The sequence below is a fragment of the Eriocheir sinensis genome, chromosome 33 (assembly GCF_024679095.1).
Source record: "Eriocheir sinensis breed Jianghai 21 chromosome 33, ASM2467909v1, whole genome shotgun sequence".
Taxonomy (NCBI): Eukaryota; Metazoa; Arthropoda; class Malacostraca; order Decapoda; family Varunidae; genus Eriocheir; species Eriocheir sinensis.
The window spans coordinates 17059552-17084320 of NC_066541.1; the positions used below are offsets into that span (position 1 = coordinate 17059552).

Genomic DNA, 24769 nt, shown 5'->3' on the forward strand with positions numbered 1-24769 from the left:
GAGAGACGTGGGAGCAGAGGGGAGAAGGGGAGAGAGAGGGAAAGGTATGGGAGAGGAAGGGAGAGAGGGAGGGGGAGGGCAAGGGCGCCGCGACAGTATTTGGTCAAAGAGAAAGTTGACCAGCGGCGGGTTGGTTGGTACCCACATCGGCGGCCTTCTTTTGTTTATTCATTCGACCTTTTTTTTTGTGGCCGTAGCTACAAAAAAAAATAGAAGAAAAAGTAAGAGAAAGACAGATGAAAGAAAAAGTCGCATGAAAAACTACTCTTGCTTAATATTTTTTTTTCTGCAGTAGCTGAAGAAAAAAAAGTAAAGAAAACGAAAATGAAAAAAAGAGTAAGACAAAGGAAGATAAGAAAAAGATAATGGTTTGAGAAGCCGCTCTTGCTTAACTTTTCTTCTGTAGCCAAAAAAGTAAGAGTGAAGAAAAAAGAAAACGAAAGATAAAGATAAAGAAAAAAAATCTCTTGAAAATCTACCTTTGCTTAACTTTTTTTTCTGCCGAATAATTATTTTTTTCTACCCCAAGAGAATATTTCTTCACTATACGTATTACACTCATCCATTATTAGGCCAGTGAGACGGAGATGAGCACCAAGGCCACGCGTATGCCTCTGAATATACCTTTATCTTTACATCAAGAGGAACCTTATTTATCATTGCTGTCATTATTCGCTCTAAGACATTTTTTTTGACGTTTTATTTCAGGAGAGGCACAAACGTAATTCTTTTTTCCTTATAAGATTTCACGCACTAAACAGAGAGGGGGATTTTTTTTTCAGTAACTATAGATAATTTTTTTTTCCTTTTCTTCTTCCTTTGCCTTCCTGCTTGATTAAATTTAAGAGTCGCTACTAGACATCTTTTCCCTTTTTTCCAGTAAGTACAAATACAGTTTCTTTATATACAACAAACAGCAATGGAGGGAAAGTTCTTAATCTATATATAATACTTTTTTCTTCTTCCTCTTCCTTTTTTGCCTTCCCTCGTGTTTAAATATAAGTCATCAGAATAAACACTCTTTTTATATAATATTGAGAGAACCATGCAGAGAATAGCGTGTGAAAATACTTAACACTACTCTATATACTGCATTTTGTGTCTTCATTTGCTTTCCCGGGTATTTAAATCTAAGAATCGCTACATCTTTTATTTTTTCAATCTCTTTACATATGCAAAGAGGAGGAGGGAAAGTTCTTAATCTATATATAATGATTTTCTTTTTCTTCGTCTTCCTCCGTTGCCTTCCTGCGAATTTAAATATAAGAGTCATTAGAATAAACACGAGGTGCTCCACGGACTCACGCGCATCACGCCTTGAGAGGAGCGGAAAAAAACCTACGGAGGAGAGGTTAACGAGAGGAGCACGAAGGGACCAGAGAAGGGGAACAAATACGGCCTTCGAGAGACGCGAGGGAGGAAAAAAAGAGGGAAGGAAACACGGATCTTACTTAATGCCTTCAAATTACGCCCATAAATCACACACATGCACGCACACACACCACTCCGATAGCTCAGTGGGTTAAGGCTCTGTCCAGTAAGGCTCCGGCATGGCAGACAAAGGTTCGAGACCCGCTCACGTAAGATTTTCCCGCCGACAAAGGGCAGTTACTCTCGCCACTAGAGCAAGGGGGATGGGTGTGTGAAAGTCCCGGCAGTACCAAGAGATCGATTATAATGAATTTTGCTCGAATCGGGAGAGTACTTGCTGGCGATGACGAGTCCAACTAGTGATCAGGCCGTGAGGAATTACACACACACACACACACACACACACACACACACACACACACACACACACACACACACACACACACACACACACTCTTCGTTACCTTTCTTCCCACCTGTATACTTTCACCTCCACGTGACGCCTCGACTCACTTGTTTGAGAGCGAGAGCGAGACCCAGACCAAGAGAGAGAGAGAGAGAGAGAGAGAGAGAGAGAGAGAGAGAATGTATGATCGAGAACCAGATCTCCACAGACACACACACACAAAAAAAATACTTTCCAATAATAATATTCCTGATCTCTGAGACACAGCGAGCAATATGATACACACACACACACACACACACACACACACACACACACACACACACACACACACACACACACACACACACACACACACACACACACACACCTGTACTCTCACCTGGATATTTGTGCCCCAAGATCAGATTTATTCTCTTAATGAAGCGACGGAAACCAGACAACAAACCACAAGTACGTTATTTTGTCACCGTGCGGCTTTTTAATGAGTGTAGTTATAGTGAAGCTTACGTTAACTTTTATATATGAGAATTATAATACGTAAACACTCTATTTTTTTTTATATAACGCTGCAAACATCGTATTAAGAAAAGAGGAAGAAAATTTTTAATAACTACTCTAGATAATGTTTTTTCTTGTGATTTTTTCCTTACTCATTTTTTTTCTTGGTTCTCTGTCTGTCTTTGTCGCTCTCTCTCCCTCTCTGTGTCGCTGTATCTTTTTCGGTCTCTCTCTCTCTCTCTCTCTCTCTCTCTCTCACACACACACACACACACACACACACACACTCTGCACGCACTTCACACACGCAATAAATGCAACATTCATTTGTCGGCTAAATTTTTATCTCCGCGCCACTTATGTCCAGCGATTATCATGATGCAAGGCCGGGCGGGGGTCTGGAGGAGGAGGAGGAGGAAGAGGAGGAGGAGGGGGTGGTGATTATATCCTTCGCTAACTTCGCCACCTCCTCCCCCACCTCCTCCTCCTCTTCCATCTCATGTTTACCAAAATCTCTCACTTCCCTCCAACCTTTCCTCCTTTCCTCCGGTTTTCTCTCCCTCTCTCCCTCCCTCCTCTCTTAATTAGGTTCCCAGTACTCGTTTATTTTCAATTTGTTTTCATTCCACTTTATGTATTTCAGTAATGGAGTGCAATTTCCCTTTTCACCAGACCCATCAGTAACTCTCTCTCTCTCTCTCTCTCTGTCTATCTATTTATATTAATCTCTCTCTATTTCTTATTTTCTCTTTCTATTTCTGTCTCTCTTTTTCTATTTCTTTCTCTCTCTCTCTCTCTCTCTCTCTCTCTCTCTCTCTCTCTCTCTCTCTCATCATCTCCAGTGAACTATTGTTTTGATTGACAACAAAGGCTATTATCCGGCGGGTCGGGGGCGGAAGGGGCGGGCAGGAGGCAGGAGGGCGGGGGCGGGAAGGTGAGCGGGGACGGGAGAGGCAGCCGTGTGAGAGGGGGCCGCCGGTGAAGCCTCTCATTCACGTCTCTCATTAAAGTTCCCAAGTTGGCCAATTAGTTGTAGCTTCAGCGCGCCCCGACCAAGGCCCCAACCCGCCTCCCGTCCGCGGCTCATAACCTAACTTGCTCCTCGCGGCCGGGCTTTCTAACACCGCGTAAACCCAGCCTGTGATACCTTAGCCCGGCTCCCTTGCGCGGCATTCAAAATATGGCGTTACACTGCCAATTAGTAGCAGTAACAGTGGCTGGTATTAGACGTCCGCCGTGTAGGAAGGCTTCAACTGGCTGCCCAAAAGCTCCCTTATTCCGCGGCCTCTTGTTCCGGCTTGTGTTGGCGGCGTGTTGGTTATTTGAGGGAAAGCATCGAACGCTATCTGTGTCTTTCCGCAAACCCTGCATTGTAATACCGCTAAATACAGTATACTCCTCGTGTGCCTGTTGTTACCTTTGTGTTGCGGAGGCGTGCGTGTGTAATCTAATAGCCGCACAGATTACGGCTGATGTTTTTTTCTTTTCTTTTTACTCTCCTCACTTCCACGTTATATGCGAGAGCTGTCTGTCGTTGGTGAATGAGTTAATGGAAATGTGTTACTTCATAAATGTAGCCGAGATGACTAGTTTTTTTGGTAATAGCTGTAGAATTGATTTTATTTTTTTGCTTTTTGGTTTTATTTATTTTGAGTCGTATATTTTTTTCTCTCCTTACTTCCGCCTTCTATGCGAGATATGTCGTTGGAATATGACTTGTAGAAAGGCGTTATTATATCTATTCATTAATTCATATATTTATTTGTTTATTTGTTATTTCGTATACTTTTATGACTAACCGTTTCGTTATAGCCGAGGAAGTAATATTTTTCCTGCTTTCAGGGTTTATAGATTATGAGTCGCGTAAATTTTTGTTAACTTTATTTGTATGGCCGTGCGATTAATACTATCTGCTTGTTGGTTTTATTTATTGTAAATCACGTATATTTTTCCTTCCAGGGTGAGAAGCCGCCGCTGTAGCTCACCTCCCCCACCGCCACTACGATGCAGGTGGAAAAGCTTGTCTCGAAGGCTTCAAACAGGTAAGATAAACATTTTTGTAGGGATAATATATTTTTCTCTCTCTCACACACACGTCCTCACTCGGGGGTAAATCTATTGCCAAAGAAAATCACCACGAAGCAAAAATACGTTAACTCTTATAAAAACCGTAACAGCAACAAAGAACAAATGATTAATATGACAACCGCGTCCTCTGTGTATATGTTCCTACTTATGCTGAACGACGGTGTGAAATCGAGCAACAAATTAGTGAATGCGGACCTTGTGACCGCAAACTAACCGTGGACTGAACCGAGACGAGACAAAAACAAAAGAGGAAGGCAATCAACGCATTCCTCAGCGTTCTGCCAAGTAGCTAAAGATGCCAAACATTACTTAAAGCATTCGATTCCCTTTCTGCCTTCTCCTCCTAGTATTCGATCCCCTCCCTGTCTCCTCCGCCTCCTCCTCCCCCTAGTATTCAATTCCCTCTCTGCCTCCTCCGCCTAGAATTGAAATCCCTCCCTTCCTCCTCCGCCTAGTATGGGACTCCCTCTCTGCCTCCTTAGCCTCACCGAAGAATATTAATTCGGTGAATATTATCAAGAGTTTCCAATGATAAAGATGGAATTAGAACCTTTGCCGACGCAGGATGGAGTACACTAACATCAGGTAGAAATAATTGAACTGGAGGGCGTTGGGAAAGGCCTTGCAATAAAAACCGCTGATGATAAAGTTACCGTGAGCCAAATTCGCGGTCTTGAGTTATGCGCGAGGAACGTAACAGAGAAAAGCGATAGTGGAATGAAGTAGACGCTTAACTGAACAAGCATAAAAAAGAGAATGAGTAAAATGGGAGTATATAACAAGAAAAAATGAATGAAATGAAAATATGGCAAGATTAACTTAGAGATCACACATAAAAACAAACAAACAGTCACATAACCAAGTAAATAGCTTAAAAAGGAAAGAAAGAAAGAAAGAAAGGAAACAATTAGAATGAGTAAAATAGAAGTAACGAAAAGATAATGCGAGAAAACAAGACAAGATTCAATTTAACACACACACACACACACACACACACACACACACACACACACACACAAGGAGACCATAAAATCTAACGGCGTGAGGACTTGCCTTATCGGGAGAGGGGAGGACCTTCGTCTGGACCTAACACCCCCCTTCCCTCCCCCCTTCCCCCTCCCGGACCCTCTTCCCCCCAAAAAGCGACCCCCTGAAACGAACCCGGATTGAACCGTTCACTTCTTCGTCTCGGCTGTTCGTCTCAAAACTCCTACGAAAGCCTTGTCAATTATGTGAGTTTGGGTGCTGAGTTGTTTACGACTATGACCCTCTTGGAAATAAAGTTCACGTAGCCGGCAACAGTCAAATTACAGACCGACTCTCCTTTCTGGGTGAGTAAAAACAGACATCATCGCTAGTAAAGTCCTCGAAGACAATCCGCCGACAACACAAACACTGAGCCCACCCTGAACCCGCCTCCTTTTTCTCCTTTTTCTTTTTCTACTTTACTTTTTCTTTTACTTTTTCCACATTTTTTTCTTCATCATCATCATCATCATCATCATCTTCTTTTCTTCTTTTTCTTCTTCTTCTTCTTCTTCTTCTTCTATATCTTCTTTTCTTCTTCTTCTTCCATTTCTGGCCTGCGTAACCGCTCCGGAACTCGCCCTCTAACCCGCCCCCGAACCCGCCCCGATCCAGCCCCAAATCAGCCCGGAACCGGCCCCCGAACGATACTCTAAGTGAACCCTTCGACCTCGTACACAGCAACACCACCACCAAGACCGCAACACCTGCCCCGGAAAGAAGAGAGAAAAAAAAACTAGACTAAAAAATATGAATAAATAATCGCATAGAGCACTGAAGGAGGAGTGGAGGGAGGGAGGAGGAAAAGGAGGGGAAGGAGGAAGAGAAGGAGAAAGGGAAGGGAGGAAGAGAAGGAGGAAGATATGAAGGTAGAAAGAGAAGGAAGAAAGGAGGAAGAATAGGAGGAAGAGAAGGAGTGAGGAAAGAAGAGAAAGAAAGAGAGGAAGAGAGGAAGTTTAGAGAAGGAAATAGGGAGGAAGAGGAAGGAAGGAAAGAAGGAGAGTTGGGAGGAAGAAGGAAGAGATGGAGGAAGAGAGAGAAAAAAGCAAACACGAGGGTACGAAAGGAAGAAAACACGGAAGGAAGGGAGGAAAGAAGGGAGAGGAGGAAGGACGAGGGAGCTAGGGAGAGGAGAAAGGGAGGAGCAAACACAAGAGGGGGAGGGGGGAGGAAGTGTTTCATTAGCATAACATCCACGTATAGAATCCAACTCCAAACCTGTAGAGATTACGATCCTGCGCAGCCACTTAGGAGGATAATCTAGTCCGCTACGTCTACAGTAAGTAAAGAGTATTGAATCCACCGCGGCGATAAGTGAAGATGATTTGAGCCCAAGCACTGCACTTATAGGCGATTCGATCCTTCACAGCAACACCGAAGAAGAATCAGGGACTATAAAGATACACGTGGGAGGAAGCGGATACGATCTGGGACTTTATTTCTTGTTCTTGTTCTTCTTGTTCTTGTACTCATCATCATCATCATCTTCTTGTTTTTGTTCTTGTTCTTCTTGTTTTTATTCTTGTTCTTCTTGTTTTTGTTCCCTTTCTTCTTGTTCTTGTTTTCTTCTACTTTGTCTTCTTCTACTTCTACTACTGTTACTTCCTTTCCTGCTTTTTTTTTTCTTCTTTTTCTTCGTCTTATTTATCAAACACTCCCTCAAGTCACGTCTTCTATTCCAACTTCCACAATCCCTATAACTCACCTCCTCTATCTTTTCCACTTCCTATATCCACCTTTCAACTGATCGCTGCATGTATAGTGATTAAGACCCCGGTAACCTTTCTTAATAGAGCGAGGTTGGTAGTTGATCGGTCGGTCGGTGGAGGTTTTTGTATAGCGGAGACGCTGACGAAAGAAGGGACGAGACCGCCTTCGATTTTTGTGAGCGATCAGCGTCTTCGTAAACATTGAGGTAGACCAGAAGTGTTTTAACCCGTGTAATTAAAAGTCTCATCCTCGAATATTGGCACAGACCAGCCAGACCAGACTTCTCCGGGTTTTTTTTTGGCAGCGATCGGCATCTTCCCTATACATTGGGGTAGACCAGAAGTGTTTTAAGCCGTGTAATTAAAAGCCGCATCCTCGCAACCTTGGCATATAGAAAGGTCTCATCAATGCTAAGACGGAACATCCCAGAGCTAAACTAGATTATGTATTTAGGACGTATCAAAGATGTTAGAGATTCAGAAATAAGCGAGATATAATAATTTTTTTTATAGGCGGAGATAAATATTCTGATCTTTCCGCGCATCTTAACAGCAACAAAGGCAAAAATAAATAAAGAAAGAAAGAAAGAAAAAAAAAAGAAACAGATCAACAGCTAGGCGAGTAAATAATGATAATGATAACAATAATAATAATAATAATAATAATAATAATAATAATAATAATAATAATAATAATAATAATAATAATAATAATAATAATAAATACAGAAAAATCGGAGCGTAAGATACAACGAAGAAAACAACAACAACAACAAAAAAAAAACATAAAGGAGATACAAGAAAATAATTAAAGAACAAAAATAAATACAATAACAAAAAAAAGAAAAAAAAAGAACAGTCTCTCTCTCTCTCTCTCTCTCTCTCTCTCTCTCTCTCTCTCTCTCTCTCTCTCTCTCTCTCTCTCTCTCTCTCGCCCACCAGCATCAATCTCAGTTCCACACAGCTGCTCCGTTCCGAGTTTCCCCTTGCGACCCCTTCCACGCCGCTGTATCAAAGGGGAGGTGAGGGGGAAGGGAAGGGGAAGCGGAGGGGAGGGGAAGAGGAGGGAGGTTAGGGGAAGGGTAGAGAAGGGAAGGGGAAAGGAGGGGAGGAGAAGGGGAGAGGTTAGGGAATGGAAAAGGGAGGAAAGGAGAGGAAAGGAGGGAAAAGATGGAGAGGTGAGGTGGGAAAGGGTGTTTGTAAGGGGAATGGGGAGAAGGGGGAGAGTGGAGATGTTCAGGGGAGTATTGGATTTGAAGGGGGAGGAAGGGGGAGATAAAGGAAGGTAAGGGGAAGGAAAAAGAAGGGCGGACCTAACGGGAAGGGGGAGGTAAAAGGGAAGGGGTGGGTCTAGCCAACGAAGGAAAGGTGCATTTGAAACTCAGCAAAAATGACCCCTTGTCCTCCATGCAAAGACAGAGGAAAGGAAGGGGAAGGGAGGGAAAGAGAGTGTGAGGAGGAAAGGAAGGGGAGGGGAGGGAAAGAGAGTGTGAAGAGGAAAGGAAGGGGAGGGAAAGAGTGTGTAAGGAGGAAAGGAAAGGAAGGGGAGGGAAAGAGAGTGTGAAGGGAAAAGGAGGAACAAGGAGAGGTGGAGGAAAGTATAGGGAGAGGGAGAGCATCCAAGGCATTTAAATCTCATCTAAAACGACCCCATCCCCATCCCCTCCCCCCCCCCCGATCCCTAACAAGGCCGCTTCAATCTCTCTTAGGGCAAGGAAAGCAAGTGGAGGAGAAGGAGGAGGAAGGGGAGGAGAGGGAGGGAGGAAGAAGGTGTCATTTAAATCTCAGTAACACCCGCCCCCTCCCCCCCTCTCGCCCCTCCCTCTCCCCATCATTCCTAACAAGGCCACTTAATCTCTCTCTCTCTCTCTCTCTCTCTCTCTCTCTCTCTCTCTCTCTCTCTCTCTCTCTCTCTCTCAGCAGCCAGCCTCACCGGAAGTCATTAATCTCACCTGACACGCCCGGCTCCCGCGCCTCCGCACACCTGTCGCGGCGGGCAGCAAGGTGTATCAAGGTGTGTAATTGGCGCCCACACCTTATCGCTCCCGTCAACCTGGACCTGATCCCCGCCGCCGCTCATCTAATTGGACGCTTTCGAGCTTCATCTTGAGAACGCGAAGTGATTCCGCGCTCGTGTCCTCCTCCTCCTTCTCCTCCTCCTCCTCCTCTTGGACCATCTGGCGCGCGAGTCCTGAGCCGCGGGGAAGGGATGGAGAGGAGGAGGAGGAGGAAGAGGAGGGATGGAGAGAGAGGAGGATAGGGTTGGGAGGGCGGGGCGTGGGAAGGGCTCATTGAAAGGGTTTAGCAAGGTGTGAAGATTCGAGTGTTACGTCTTATTTACCTGACTGGGACGCGTAATCAAGAGCCTGTGATCGTTTGTCTTGTATGTGGGTGGTGGAAGGGGGAAAAGGATGGGGGGTTGTGTTAGGGGGGAAGGGGGAGGCTGTGTGTGCGTGGGTGTGTGTGTGTGTGTTCAACCTACCAAATAAATACGGAATAAAGAAAAGAGAAATAAAGAAGAAATAAAGAAGAAGTAAGGAAATAAAGAAGAATCCATATTGCGAGAGAAGAGAAAAAAGTAAATAAAATCATCCCTTCTTTTCCTTTCTTTTCTTTTCTTTCCCGCTACTTTCATTCTTTCTTATTTTCTTTCTTTCTCTCTTTCCTTAATTTATCCGAACAAACGAAAGAACACCGAAAAAAACAAACAAACAAAAAAACAATTCCAGAACTAAAAAAACAAGAAAAACAAGAAAAAAGAAAGAGGAAAACAGGAAAAAACACACTCACTTTCACTCTCACTCTCACTCTCTCTATCTCCTCCTTCTCTCTCTCTCTCTATCCTCCCCCTCTCTCTATCCTCCCCTCTCTCTCTCTTTATAATCCGTGCCGCATCAAAGAGAGTCATAAAAGAAAGAAAAAAGGGCAAGGAGTGCATCTCTCCAGGTGGCTCGACGCGTTGTATTAAGGGACGGGAGGAGACATGACACGCTCTTCAGGACACGTGCGATGATGGGTGGATGATGGCTTTTTTGTGTATGGTAAAGAGGAGGAGGAGGAGGAGGAGGAGAGATGAGAGAGGTGACTGAAGACGTGATATTTAGTTCATGAGATGCTTCGTGTATGGAAAGGAGGAAGAGGAAGAGGATAGGAGAAGGAGGAGGAGGAGGAGGAGTATGGAATATGGATTGATGAAGAAGGGATTGAATGGGCGGACAGAAGAAGAGAGGGGGTAGAAAAAGGGCGTAAAAGGAGAAGAAGAAGAAGAAGAAGAAGAAGAAGAAGGAGAAGAAGAAGAAAGAAAGAAGAAGAAAAGGAAGAGGAGGGAAGGAGGAGGATGGAAATAGATAAAGAAAGGAAAGAAAATGATAAAAAGAAAAGATTGAATACAGAAACGGTAAAAAGAAGAAGAGGAGGAAGAAGAAGAAGAAAATGATGATGAAAAGGAAGAGGAAAAAAAATGGATTAATAAAGAAGCGTACAGGATAAACCAAGGAAAAATTAAGTATGGGAACGGTAGGAAAAGGAAAGGGAAAGGAAGAAGCAGCAAGAGGAAGAAGAAGAGGAGGAAGAAGAAGAAGGGGAGGAGGAGGAGGAGGGGGCAGCAATTACCTCGGCATTACTGGGTCAAAACTTCACCTGGGGACCGGATGTGAGGCATTACGTGGTTTGAAGATGCTCCGCCACGCGACCAACTGGTTTGTGTGTGTGTGTGTGTGTGTGTGTGTGTGTGTGTGTGTGTGTGTGTGTGTGTGTGTGTGTTGTTATTCTCCCCTTCCCCCCCCTCCCACCTCACCTTGGCCAATTGTCAGCTTGTAACCTTCCTTAATGAGACAGTTAATTGAGTTTGTGTGTGTGCGTGTGTGTGTGTGTGTGTGTGTTTGTGTGTGTGTGTGTGGGGGGGGGGGGGTAGTATGGAAACACACACACACACACACACACACGCGTAAAACAAGACCTTTGCGAGAGGGGAGGAGGAGGACGAGGAGGAGGAGGCTTCGGCGATGATTGTGGTGGTGGAGGTGGTTTTGTGATAAAGAGCTTCCGTTGCCTCCAGCCTCCTCCTCCTCCTCCTCCTCCTTCTCCTCTTCCTCCTCCTTCTCCTCCCAGCGGCGGGCACGCGTCTCCACCATCTGCGTTGACAAGTTTAGTACACAGTGTTGGGTGTCAGTCTCGCGAGGCCCTGGGCGGCGGATGCTGTAAATTTGGTGGGCGGGCTTCGAGTAGGAGAGGAGGAGGAGGAGGAGAAGGGCATGGAAGATGAGGAGGAGGTACAGGAGCAGCACGAGAAGGGCAAGGAAGATGATGATAAGGAGGAGGTGGAAGAGGAGGAGGGCAAGGCAGACGAGAAAGAGGTACAGGAGGAGAAGGAGATGAGGAGGACGTGTAGGAGGAAGAGGAAGAGGAGGTGGAAGGGAAGGAGACGGAGGAGGAGAAGGGCAAGGAAGATGAGGGGGAGGTCAGGAGGAGGAGGAGGAGCAGGAAGAGGAGATGAGAAGGAAAAGAAGGAGGAGGTGTAGGAGGAGTCGAAAGAGGAGAAGGAGCTGCACAGGAAGAGGAGGAGGATGAGGAGGAGGAGGAGGAGGAGGAGGAGCGGGTAGCATTTTCGGCCTGGAAGCACAAACATCGGTGCGTCGGACTCAGCTGTTCTTCTTTCTCAGTTATTTTCACCGAAGCTTTTTCCTCCTCCTCCGCGAAGGTTCATTTAGGTTCATTTGTCATTCCGAAATCTTTCTCTGGTTTAGTTTATGTTACGTGCTTTTTTTTTTTTACTTGTTTTTAGTCAAGAGTTATGTTTTCCTCTTCCATAAACGCTTTTTTTTAGTCATATATCGTTCTTACATATTTACTTGCATTTTTTTTTTTTGCTCTGTGTTTTTTTTTTACGTTTGTACTTCTTAAAAAAAACTTTCTGGAAAACTTCACGTGTTTATATGATAAAATTTAACTCAGTAGCAAGTTCTGTTTCCTTTGTAGGCAAAATTGTATCATTGCTAAAAACATTTCTTGGCAGATTTGAGAATTTTCCTGATTATCTATTAAGTTATAATTAATTTTCTGTTTGTTATGCACTGTTATCACTTTCAGACATGTTTCTTTCCAATTTTACGGGTTTTCATTCTTTTCTTGCATAATAACTGTTCCTCTTTCGTAAACAATCATTTTAACATTCCTTAATATTTCTTGCCAAATTTAGGTGTATTCTTGATCACCTACCTAATAATCAAATTTTTCCCTACGTTGGAACTGCTTATTTATCACCATTAATAAATTTATTGTTGGAGTTATGTTTCTCCATCTTTTTCTCATTATGATATTCCTCCTCATTAGGCGTTCATATGTAATTTCTAAGGGTCTTTCTCGCCAAATTTACATATTTTCTCCATTTTCAACGCATAGGTATTGCAATTATCTGTAAACTTATTAACTTCACTACTATGTAATTTCTGTGTCTGCTGCTACTTAGTAAACCCCCTATTTTCTTTCTGTCTTAATCCATCTTCATTAATCTACTCACATGTGTTTTTTTTATCAGGCAAGAATCACGTTAAGTTGGTGTCAAAAGGTTACTGTTTACCCTTCATCCAAGTATGACAAGACCGATACCTTATTCACTTATATTCTCTCTCTTTCAATCGAGAATCACGCTCAGGGAGTAGTTTAAAAAGGTTACCATCCCCCTTTCTTTCTAGAGTGACAAGACCGAAGCCTTATCAACATTTATTCTATTATATTCTATTCCCCTATTCTATTCGATTCTCCTGCTCTATTATATCATATTCTACTATTGTTCTATTCCTCTATTCTCCCTCTGTCACTCAAGAATCAAGCTCAGTCCCTGTTAAAAAGGTTCCTGTCTGCCTTTCTCTATAATGTAACAAGACCGAGACCTTAAATTGTCCTCTAGTATCTTCACGCTCAGTATCTGTTAAAAAAAGTCAGAGACCTTAAATTGTCCTCTAGTATCTTCACGCTCAGTCTCTGTTAAAAAAGGTTACTGTCTGTCTCTCTTCCAAGTATGACAAGACCGAGACCTTAAATTGTCCTCTAGTATCTTCACGCTCAGTATCTGTTAAAAAAAGTCACTGTCTCTCTTCCAAGTACTCGCATGACAAGACCGAGACCTTAAATTGTCCTCTAGTATCTTCACGCTCAGTCTCTGTTAAAAAAAAGTCACTGTCTGTCTCTCTTCCAAGTACTCGTATGACAAGACCGAGACCTTAAATTGTCCTCTAGTATCTTCACGGTCAGTCTCTGTTAAAAAAAGTTACTGCCTGTCTCTCTTCCAAGTATGACAAGACCGAGACCTTAAATTGTCCTCTAGTAATTTTTCCAACGCGTCTCAGATGAAGGAATGAACGCGTGCAGAATGGCCGTAATCTTGGTGCTCACATTAAGTATTTTCGGGCTGGCGTTAATTATTAGCTCGTATTTCAGTATCAAGAGGGCACAAAGGAGCTCGCCATGCACCGCTGAACAAATTACACGGTCAAGGGAGTTTAAGATTTTTTTTCTCCCCATTTCAAGCTCTCTCTTTATTTCCTTCTCTTGGTCTCGTACTCAAGATATTTTCTTTCTTGTTTTTTGCAGCCAGAAAAATGAAATACGAAGGGAAATTTGCGATAAGTTTAAGATACGAAGAAAAAAATACGGAATGACTTACGATTTGACATATGAAATTTAGAATGAAACTCGATAAAACTTGATAAAACTAGAGATGAAACAAAGGCTGGAACTTGTCATTAAGCTTAAGATGAAACGTATGATAACACACACACACACACACACACACACACACACACACACACACACACACACACACAAAACCCCTTCCCCCCTCCACAACCCCCTACACACAACCCTTTCCCCTCTCTACAACCCCTTACACACAACCTCTTCCCCCCTTCACAACCCCTTACGCACAACCCCTTCCCCCCTTCACAACCCCCTTCACACAACCCCCTCCAACACTTTTCACCCCCACCCTCACCCCAACACAACCCCAACTCACAAAACTCTTTCCCCCACGCACAACCCCTTCCCCTCCCCACACACAACCCTTTCCTCCCACACATGCAACCCCCCACATCCCTAAACACCCCATTCCACCCCCCACACACTCCCCCTTCCAACCCACCCCCACACAACCCTCCCCTTTCCCCCTCCCCCACCGCCAAAATGAATCGGACCTGCACCCGTGAGAACTAAGCTGTCTGGAGGCCGCCCAACTCCGACTTCACCCGCGGGAAAGTATTAAAAAGCACTCCACTCCTTGTCCGGTATTTTAATGTGACGGCGGGTCGGGCTGCTGTAATTAGGCGAGCTTTATGGACGCAGGGAATGGGCCACCGCCGCTGTGCTCGTCCCTTGCTTGATTCCAGGTGAGAGAGAGAGAGAGAGTGAGAGAGAGAGAGAGAGGGTGAGAGAGTTAGATGAGGCGCTGGTGAGGTGAGAGAGAGTCATGAGGTGAATGGGAGTGTGTGAATGATCCTCTTGTTTTCGTATCCTCTTGCTTGATTCCAGGTGTGCGCCAGGTGAGAGAGAGAGAGGGCGAGAGATGTTTACGAGGTACAGGTGAAGCAGAGGCGTATAAGGTGATTGGGAGTTTGTGAATGATCGTTTTGATTTGGTATTTTTGAGGAAAGGTTCGATTTTTTTTTCTGTTTATGAGGCTGGAATAGGAGTTTGTGAATGATCGTTTTGATTTGGTATTTTTGAGGAAAGGTTCGATTTTTTTTCTGTTTGTGAGGCTGGAATAGAAAAACAAATTGTAGGTAGACTTTCCTTCTCTCTGTAATTTGTTGTTATCATTATTATCTTATTTTTAATGTTGCTTGTCTTGTTTTGTTTTTAATCATTACTTCTTTTTTCTGTCATGTCGATTTTCTTTTTGTTTATAGTTAAGTTCTCGTTTACCTTTATATTCTGCTTTGATGTTATTTTTAGTTTCATCTTTATTCCTTCTTCTTATCCTTCTCCAACTTCTCCTCCTCTGATTATTATTTCTTTATTGTTTTCTTTTCTTTATTCTTCAGTTCTCGTCTCCTCGTCCTCGTCTTCCTCCTCCACCTCCTTCTCCTCCTTTCACTTAGCCATATTACTGTCATTCTCCTCGTCTCCTCGACCTCCCTCTCATCTTCCCACGCTCCTCCTCCTCCCGGTCCCCCTACCCCAATGCCTTCCTTCCCCTCCTACCGCTCCTCCTTCCCTCCTCCCGTTCCTCCGTCAGAAGCCACAGGTATTCCTAACTCGAGAACACGTTTGCAAGGCGCCACAAGACTCACCTCGGGGCACGGCAAGACAGTAAGGCGCAGCTGACAGGACGCAGCATTAATGGGACTCACACATATATCACGTTTTTTCCGCCTTATCGAGAGGTGGTGTTTTTTTTTTTAAGTGAGGTGCGATGTCGTGTTGATTAGTTTTTTTTCTTTGTTAGAGTTATCATCAGTTGTTAGTGACGTGGATGTGTTGGGTGAAAGGTTAGCGAGTTTTTTTTTATGTTGTCTGTGTCTGTGTCTGTCTGTGTCTCCTTAATGGTTAGTTTTCAGCAGGTAAAAAGTTGTTGATTTGTGTGCGCTACAGGTAAGCAAGAGATGGACACACACACACACACACACACACACACACACACACACACACACACACACACACACACACACACACACACACACACACACACAGACAAACAGACAGACTGACAGACAGACAGACAGACACACAGACAGATAGACAGACAGACAGGTAGACAGACAGAATGACAGAAAGATAGGTAGACAGACAAACACATACACACATATACACACACACCTTCATTGATTCGTTGAAGCGTTTTTTAAAATCTTCTAAACCTGAAGACTGAAAAAAGAACTGATCTTTTGTAAAAGTGAGTTCAATGTCTCTTTAATCTAATTCTGATTTATGTATGAGAGTATATAGGTGTGTGGGAGAGACAGAGACAGACAGAGAAAGGGGCAGAGACAGAGATGGCCCCCTTATGGACACAACATCATGCAGCAAAGCCATATACTTCGTTGTGAGAGAAACAGACACAGAGTAAGAGAGAGAGAGATGCCCCCTTAAGGATCTAACCTAGCACCATGCACCCCCAGCCCTCATTATGCACTCTCTCGCGGCGGAAAGTGTCACCTGCAGCTTGTTTACAGTGACGCCACGCAGATCGTATTGCCCGGATTATGTGGAGGAGAAAGGCAATCTTCCGCGCTGCCCCCTGGCGGTGCGCGGAGCATTCAGATGCGCCCCACAAACCGGCTGGAAGGCGACACACACACAGATCAACCTTACATACAAGCAGCTTAATCAGACTCTATGTTAAACGCACCTCAGTAATATGAATGCGAGTTAAGAGGCGATCGTTTGTTTCTTGAAGGAGGTTGAGGAGGAAGAGGTGATTCTTTTTTTCTGTTACTTCTTGGGTTGGTTTTTGGGTTAGTTTCGTTTTGCTTTGAGATTTCGTAGTTTTAGTAATACGAATGGAAGTTAAGAAGCAATTATGTATGTTTCTTGATGTAGGCAGAGAACGGGAAGGTAGTGGTGCTGTGTTACTGCCTCTTGTGTTACTTCTTCTAATGTTACTTGTGTTTCTTCTTGTCTTGGCAGAGCTTCAGTGGTACAAATGAAAGTTACAATCCAGTTATGATTCTTGAAGGGCACAGATCAGAGTTGTGTGTTACTTTAAATGTTTCTTTCTTCTTGTGTTACTCGTGTTTCTTTTGTGTTGGCGTGATTTCAGTAACACAAATGGACGTTACAAGGCAATCGTTTGTGTTTCTTGAAGGACGCAGGGCAAAAAAACCCGACGTGTGTGTGTTACTTTCCTTTTTTTTGTGTTTCCTTTGTGTTGGCGTAGGTTCAGCAACACAAATGGACGTTGAAAGGCAATTATTTGTGTTTCTAGAAGACCGCAGGGCAAAAAAAAAAAACGACGTGTGTTACTTTCCTTGTTTTTTGTGTTTCCTTTGTGTTGGCGTAGCTTCAGTAACACAAATGGACGTAAAAAGGCAATCATTTGTGTTTCTTGAAGGACGCAGGGCAAAAAAAGCACCGTGTGTGTTACTCTGTGTTACTTTCCGTGTTCCTCGTGTTTCCTTTGTGCGGGGGCAGCGAGTGCGTGTTCCTCTTCTTGTTCTTGATCTTAACTTTAATTGCCTCGTCCGCCGCTCGCCCGTCGTAAACCTTCCTTGCAAATTGGCGGAGTCGATGAATCTTTACACGACTTTTATACGCGAGGTGTGTTGAATTATCGCGATCTGATGTGTGTGGCGTAAGATGTGGTTGTGGTTATTTTATTCCTCCTCCTGTTCCTGTTCTTCATCCTGCTCCTCCTCCTCAACCTCCTCCACTGCATATTTCTCTTCTTGTTTTCCTTCCTCTCCATCTCTATTGCTTTCATCTCTCGCTTCCTCTTCTTCTTCAACTCTCCCTCCTCTGTCTCCATCATTTTATTCTTCTTTTCTTTTCCTTTCTTCCTTTTTCTCTCTTCCCTGCCTCCAACACTTCATCCTTCTCCTCATTTTCCTTCTTCTCCATCTCTACCACTTCCACGTTGCTGAGTGTGTGTGTATGTGTGTGCGCCCTTTTCTCTCTCCCACACTCCCTCTCTCTCTCCCTCCCTCCCTCCCTGCAGCCTCAGAGCGTAGTAGTAGTAGTGCTGGTGGAACAAAGGAATATTCTCGCACCCGCTTTCTTCTCCAACTTTCTCAAACGTGCATTGAAATTAACTCTCTCTCTCGATCTCGCTCAAGTATCATCTTCCCTTTGGCCGCATTTTCCCGCCCGGGGCCGCAAGCACAGACGAGGCATCATAAAGATCACACACACCTGCAGGCCTCCCCCTCCCCCTTCCCCCCTCCTTCCCCACCTAGGCACAGCTATCACTCGTTCTTGCCTCTCTCTCTCTCTCTCTCTCTCTCTCTCTCTCTCTCTCTCGCGCTCTCTCTCTCTCTCTCTCTCTCTCTCTCTCTCTCTCTCTCTCTCTCTCTCTCTCTCTCTCTCTCCTTCACCACCACCTCCAGGCCTTCTCCTCCTCCTCCTCCTCCTCTCTCTCCCTCCCTCACCACCAACTGCAGCCTCCTCCTCCTCCTCCTCCCTCACTTCCCCAAGACACGTAGCTATCACTCGTTCTTGCTTCCCTCATCTAACCTCTCCCTCACTCGCCGCCCCCCGCAGCCACCCCTTCCTCCCTCCCCCACAGACACACAACTATCACTTGTTCCTGCCTTCCCTCCCTCCTCCTCCTCCCGCCTCGCCGCCACCTGCAGCCTCGCGCCGCCCTGCCCGGCTGGCGCAGGGAGGCCACCGGATGCTCTACATCCTTGAGAAAAATCTCGTCTGGAGTCTGACCGTCAACAATGTACCGTAAAAAAACGAGCAGCGGGCGATCGCAGCGCGTCGTGGAGGCATCCGAGGCGATGGCTGGTGACGCGGGTCGTCGGGCGAAGTCGTGCGTGTCGTGATGAATGGCGTGTGTGTAGTGCGGCTGTGGCGGCGCTGCGGAGCCTGGCGTGCGGTGCGTGGTGTGTGGTGTCGGGGTACGCGCGGTCACTCGCCCCGGGCTGTGGCGGCCTGGATTGCAACCTGTTTCTTTCTTGGCCGCTCGGCACCCCGCGAGACCCCGCCCGCCCGGCCCCTTGTCGCCGCTGCGTCGCGGCGCGGCGGCCGAGGCTGCCCGCCAGCCCGGCCGCTGCTCGGGTGTGAAATACTGGCGAGCGAGTCTTTGTTCCGCCTGTTCGGGGCGTCGTGGAGGAGGTGACCCGGGGCGCCGTGCTGCGCCTTAATTTAGGAGAAACGTGAGTATTTTATGGCGGGGAGCTGTAGTGACTCTCTCTCTCTCTCTCTCTCTCTCTCTCTCTCTCTCTCTCTCTCTCTCTCTCTCTCTCTCTCTCTCTCTCTCTCCTCCCCCCCTTGGTGCCTGTGTGGAGGAGCGAGAGGCTGACCTTTTTCACAGGCGGGTCAACCCTCCGGCGAGAACCTGTTTTCCGCAAATTCGGGTGTGGGTCAGGGAGCGACGGGGGGGTTGGGGGGGTGGGGGGGGGGAGATAGGAGGGGAAAAAAAAGGGTGACTAGCAAGCTATTCATCCTGACGAAGTATTCTCCTCTCTCCTCTTCTCCCTCCGACTTTCCCTCCGGTTATAACCCCGGGCAGAGCAGGGCAGGTCAGAGGGTGTTTTGGGGTCACCTCTCACTGCAGGTTGACCTCTCTCTCTCTCTCTCTCTCTCTCTCTCTCTCTCTCTCTCTCTCTCTCTCTCTCTCTCTCTCTCTCTCTCTCTCTCTCTCTCTCTCTCTCTCTCTCTCTCTCTCTCTCTCTCTCTCTCTCTCTCTCTCTCACTCTCTCTCTTCTCTCTCTCTCTCCTATCTCCTCTCTTACTTACTTTCATTCATTTATTCACTACAAACTCGTTCCTGATTCTCCGACAGTCAAACTCTTGCTGCATCCACTCAGTCAGTCAGTAAAGGGCCTCAGCCAGTCATTACAGTCACTCAAAGGCTCGTTACGGTCACTTATCTGGTACTCAAGCACTCAGCCACTCGGCCCTCAACCCATCAGTTACTTTTGACAGTCACTTGTTTATTCTTGACAGACGTTTAACATGTTACCGCGAGGGCTCAGTCAGTCAGTCAGTCAGACACAATTCACTCAGTTACTCGTATCAGTCAGTTTTTCAGTCACTCACTCACCAATTAGTCATTCAGCCAGTTAACCAGTCGTGCAGTCAGCCAGTCATTCAGTCAGCGAGTCATTCAGCCAGCAAGTCAGTCAGCCAGTCAGCTGGGCATTCATTTGCACTCATTAATCAGTCATTCATTTATTCAGCCACTCAGTCAGTCAGCAATCAACTATCCAGTCTTTCAGTCAGTCGGCCACTTAGCCAGTCAATCAGCCAGCCAGTCAGTAATCAATTGTTTGACCACTCAACAATCAGCTTCTCAGTCTTTCCAATAGTCAATCATTCAGTCGGTCACACAGTTGATCAGTCACTCAGTCAGGCAGTCAACCACTCAGTCTTTTCGTCATTAAACCTTTCAGCCAGTCATGCAGTCAGTCAGTTATTCAGCCGAATGGCCTAAGACTACCCACATGCTGTCCAGAAGACCACCAGTCAACCCGAACCCTAAATTCTCGTTCCAAAATAGAGGGTCAGTGGTGAGCTCCGGGGGACAGCATGAGCCAAGCGACATGGCGCCACTACAAACACTTGCCTCCACCACCACGGGCTGGGGCCGACCATCAGGCCCCACCAAGAAAGCCTACCGGCGCCATGGGCGGAAAACTTTAAAAAAAAGTTAATCAAGAACACACAAACACAAAAAAGAATGAATGAACAAACATTTCTCCTCACTTTCAGGTTCTCTTCTCCTTCTCCTACTTCTCTTACCCCTCTTCCTCCTCCACCTCCTCCTCTTCCTCCTCCTCCTCCTCCTCCTCCACCTTCGATACCATCACGCAACAGCCAATAATTAAAACGCCTTCCTTCCTTCTCTCTTTGTCTCGCCGAAGCAAATGTTTGAGAATAAAAAATAAGAATAATTACATGCCTCGATAATGTATTTCTTCAACTTTCTTTTTTTCTCTCATTTAAAATATGCACAATAATATCAGACTTACTTTCACATCTTGTCGACATAAATTGTACTAACTTCGAAATGTTATGTTCTTAAAGTGAGATAAAAGTGAGTGGTGGTGGCGGAGGAGGGGGAAGGGGAGGGGGAGGAGGAGGAGGAGGAGGAAGAAAAGGACAAGTAAGAGAAGAAGAAGAAGAAGAAGGAGAAAGAAGAAGAAGGAAAAAAAAGGAGGTATAGGAAGAGGAGGAAAAGGACAAGAAAGAGAAGAAGAAGAAGAAGAAGAAGAAGAAGAAGAAGAAGAAGAAGGAGAAAGGAGGAAAAGGACAAGTAAGAGAAGAAGAAGAAGAAGAAGAAGGAGAAAGGAGGAGAAGGAGCAGAAGGAAAAAAGAAAAAGGAGGCGGAGGAGGAGAATGAAAAGGCGAAGAGGAGGAGGAAGCAAAAGATAAGTAGAAGGAGGAGAAGAAAAAGGAAAAGGAGGAGGAAAAGTAAGAAAAAGGAGGCGGAGGAGGAGAAAGAAACAGAGAAGAGAAGAAGGAAAATAATAAAGAGGAAGATGAGAACGAAAAAGCTAAACAGGAGGAGGAGGAACGAAAAGGAGGAGGAGGAGGAGGAGGAGGAAGAGGAAGATGAGGAGGCGAGGCAGGAAAGTCAATGAGCTGCTTCTGAACCAGTTTTGTGGAAGAGGAAGAAATTTTGTGCCTCGATTTGGAAATGGCGAGGACGGACGACGAGGAGAAAATATGCAAACAAAAAAATAATAATAATGGATTCATGATATCGATAATTCTCCCTCCTTGAACTACACACACTTGAGAGGCGTTTAGAGTGGAAAAAAAAGAAAAACATAGGAAAGAAAGTTTATATCGTCAAACCTAAATGAACAAAAATGAACTAAAATGAATAAAAACGAAAGTGTAAATAGTGAAAATGAGCTAAGAGAAAAATAAATAATAGTTGTGAATGAATATGAAGAAGGAGAGAAGGATTAATGAGGAGAAAGAGAGAAAGAAAGGAAGGAATTAAGGAAGGGAAGAAGGAAAGTAAAAAAAATATATATATATATATATATATATATATATATATATATATATAGAGAGAGAGAGAGAGAGAGAGAGAGAGAGAGAGAGAGAGAGAGAGAGAAAAGAAAGAGGAAGGGAGACAAGTGAGAAAGAGATAGAAAGAAGGGGGAGGAGAAGGGGAGAGGAGGGGAGAGAGGGCAGAGGGTCACTGGATGGGAGAGGGGGAGCAGGTGGAAGGAGGTGGATGAAGGGAGGGTCGAGGGTGGTCAGAGTGGAGAAGGAGGAGGAGGAGGAGGAGGAGGGGGGGGGTGCAGGGGGGACTAAGCATGCTCCGTTGTCGGGTCGCTGGGGCAGACAACATGGTCACTGCCAGGCCGTTGAACTCTCCTCCTCCTCCTCCTCCTCCTCCTCCTCTCTCTCCCTTCAGGTGTTTTTAGCAGTACTTACACACCTTAAGACCTTTTTTAAATGGTCTACTTAATAAATGGCTTACTTTACCACACTCGTTTCCTTAATAAAAAAAAAAATCATCAGCTGATCCTTTGTATTAAAGTAAATGGCTTTCCTGACACACGGAGGAGGAGGAAGAGGAGGAGGAGGAGGAGGAGGAGGAGGAATTTCTGAGGCATGAGAGGACAAAAAAAAGGAATCCAAGCTGAACATAAGAAAGGAGAAGAAAAGAAATGAATTGAAAAGTAAAAAAAATAGTAAATACGATATAGATAGAAATAAATAGATAGACAGATAGATAGATAGATAGATAGATACAGATAGAAAGAGGGCGAGAGTCTATTTTTGCATAATTTACCTCAGTAGTAAGATCAATTTCGTTCACACATACTTTCTCAAGCCTTACCCAGCAACGCCAAAGATTTTAATTACCGTGTGTGTGTGTGTGTGTGTGTGTGTGTGTGTGTGTGTGTGTGTGTGTGTGTGTGTGTGTTTTTTATCTCTCTCCTTCATTCTCCAAACACATTAATTTTCTTCTTATCTCCTTCCTTCCTTCCTTCCTCACTTATTCTCTTTTCTATTTTCACTTTCATTCATCTTCCTTCTCTTTCCCTTTCTTCTTCTTCCATGTCCTTCTCCTCCTCTACGCTTCGTCTACGCTTTTTATCCTTGTTTTTACGCTTACAATAATATGTCAGAAGGAGGAGGAAGAGGAGGAGAAGGAAGAGGTGGAGGAGAAGGAGGAGGAAGAGGAGGAGAGGAATTTCTGAGGCATGAGAGGAAGAAAAAAAAGAAAAGAATCCAAGCTTAACATGCAGAAAGAAGAAGATAAAGAGAAGGAATAGGAAAGTAGAAAAGAAGAAAAGAAGGCAAGAGGAGAGAAAGGAAGAGAAAAGAAGAGGAGGAAGAGAAGAAAAAGAATAACAAGGTGGAGAGAACGGATGAGGAAGGGCGGGATCGGGAAGAGGAAGAGGAAGAGGAGTGGTGGTGTCAGGGCAGAGGAGGAGGAGGGAGGAGGAGGAGGAAGAGGAGGGGCGGGGCATCCGTCTTAGGGGTCAGAGGTCAAGCGGAGAAACCACAAGCTCTGGGGGGCAGCTCTTGCACTCTAGACTTTGTACTCTTCTTTTTCCTCCTCCTCCTCCTCCTCCTCCTCCTCCTCTTCTCTTCTTCCCTCCCCCGGCGTTCACAAATGGAGTAATAATTGTTGTTGTTTTGTAGGCATGAATTTTTTTTCCTTCTCTCTTCCTTTCTTTTTTTCTCTCAAATGTTCGCAATTCTTTATTTTTTTCTCTCTCCGCCCTGAACGAACGCAACCTGTCGAGAGCAGTTACCTGTGTGTGTGTGTGTGTGTGTGTGTGTGTGTGTGTGTGTGTGTGTGTGTGTGTGTGTTTTTCAAGAAACACACACACACACACACACACACACACACACACACACACACACCAAACAAAGGTAAACCAAGAACACTCTCCCTCCCTTCCCTCCCTTCCCTCCATCTCTCCCTTCCCTCCCTTCCCTCTCTTCCCTTCCCTTCACCCACGGGCAACCAAAGGCGAGCTGAAGAGGCTTGCACACACACACACACACACACACACACACACACACACACACACACACACAGAGAGAGAGAGAGAGAGAGAGAGAGAGAGAGAGAGAGAGAGAGAGAGAGAGAGAGAGAGAGAATAGTGACAGCTTATAGTGAGGACAATGGGAGAGATAGTGCCGTGGAGAGATCTTATATTATCGCCCCCTTTTTATCCCATTCTTCTCTCCTCCCCTTCTTTCATCCTTTATCAGTCACGTCTCATCCACCATCATCGACTCTTCCTGTCATTCCCATCTTCATCATTATCTTGTTACCCTTCTCCTTCACGTAATATCTCTCTCCCTATCTTTATTCTTTATCTGTCTTCCTCTAACGCATTATCGGCATTCTTTCCCTATTTCCATCTTTATCTTTTTTTCTGTTACTCTTCTTCTTCCCGTGTCATCGCCTCATTACCTTTTCCCTCAAATTAGTCCTCTTCTTTTCATCTCTCAAGCATCTTCATCCTAAATCTTTCTCTTCTTTATTCCTCTCCTTATCCTTTATCCCATTCCTTCGATCTCAATATCTTAAGAATAATTAACACGGCATCTTTATCATTATTTTTTCCCCTATTCATCCCAATCCTTATCCCGTATCACCGCGTTTTAAATATATCGGTTTTAAACATATCATAAGAGTATCAAGAAAGCGAAAACGAGATTGAATTCGAGGTTTTAAATTCGAGGTTTTAAGGGGAGTCTCGGCCGCAGGAAGGATCAGAAAGATGCGTGTCGCCGGCGTGCAGCGCAGATAAGGTTTCTAAAAGTACTTGGCTGGGAGGGGCCGCTGGTGGCTCTCCTGACGTAAGCAATCCCTCAAACCAGTTCCCCAGCCTCTCTTCGTATCACAGGCAGACCACATCCATCCCTTCCTCCCTCCCTGCCGTCCTTCCTTCCTCTATCATTTTCCTTGCCTGCCTTGAATTCTTTGGTCTGTCTTGTTTTCTTTATTATAGGAAGACCACATCCATTCCTTCCTCCCTCCCTGCCGTCCTTCCTCCCTCTATCATCTCCTTGCCTGCCTTGA

At 45.1% G+C, this 24769-nt stretch overlaps 1 protein-coding gene across 2 annotated transcripts in view; it reads left to right on the forward strand.

Annotated features, from left to right (window-relative positions):
• Positions 1-24769, forward strand: part of LOC127006808 (BTB/POZ domain-containing protein Tiwaz-like) — a 148451-nt gene that overhangs the window by 10913 nt on the left and 112769 nt on the right. For both annotated transcript variants that reach the window (XM_050877150.1, XM_050877151.1), the window contains exon 2: positions 4238-4320. In XM_050877150.1, coding sequence (XP_050733107.1) covers positions 4283-4320 — 38 coding nt within the window. In that variant the 5' untranslated portion in view covers positions 4238-4282. The remainder of the gene's footprint in view (positions 1-4237; positions 4321-24769) is intronic.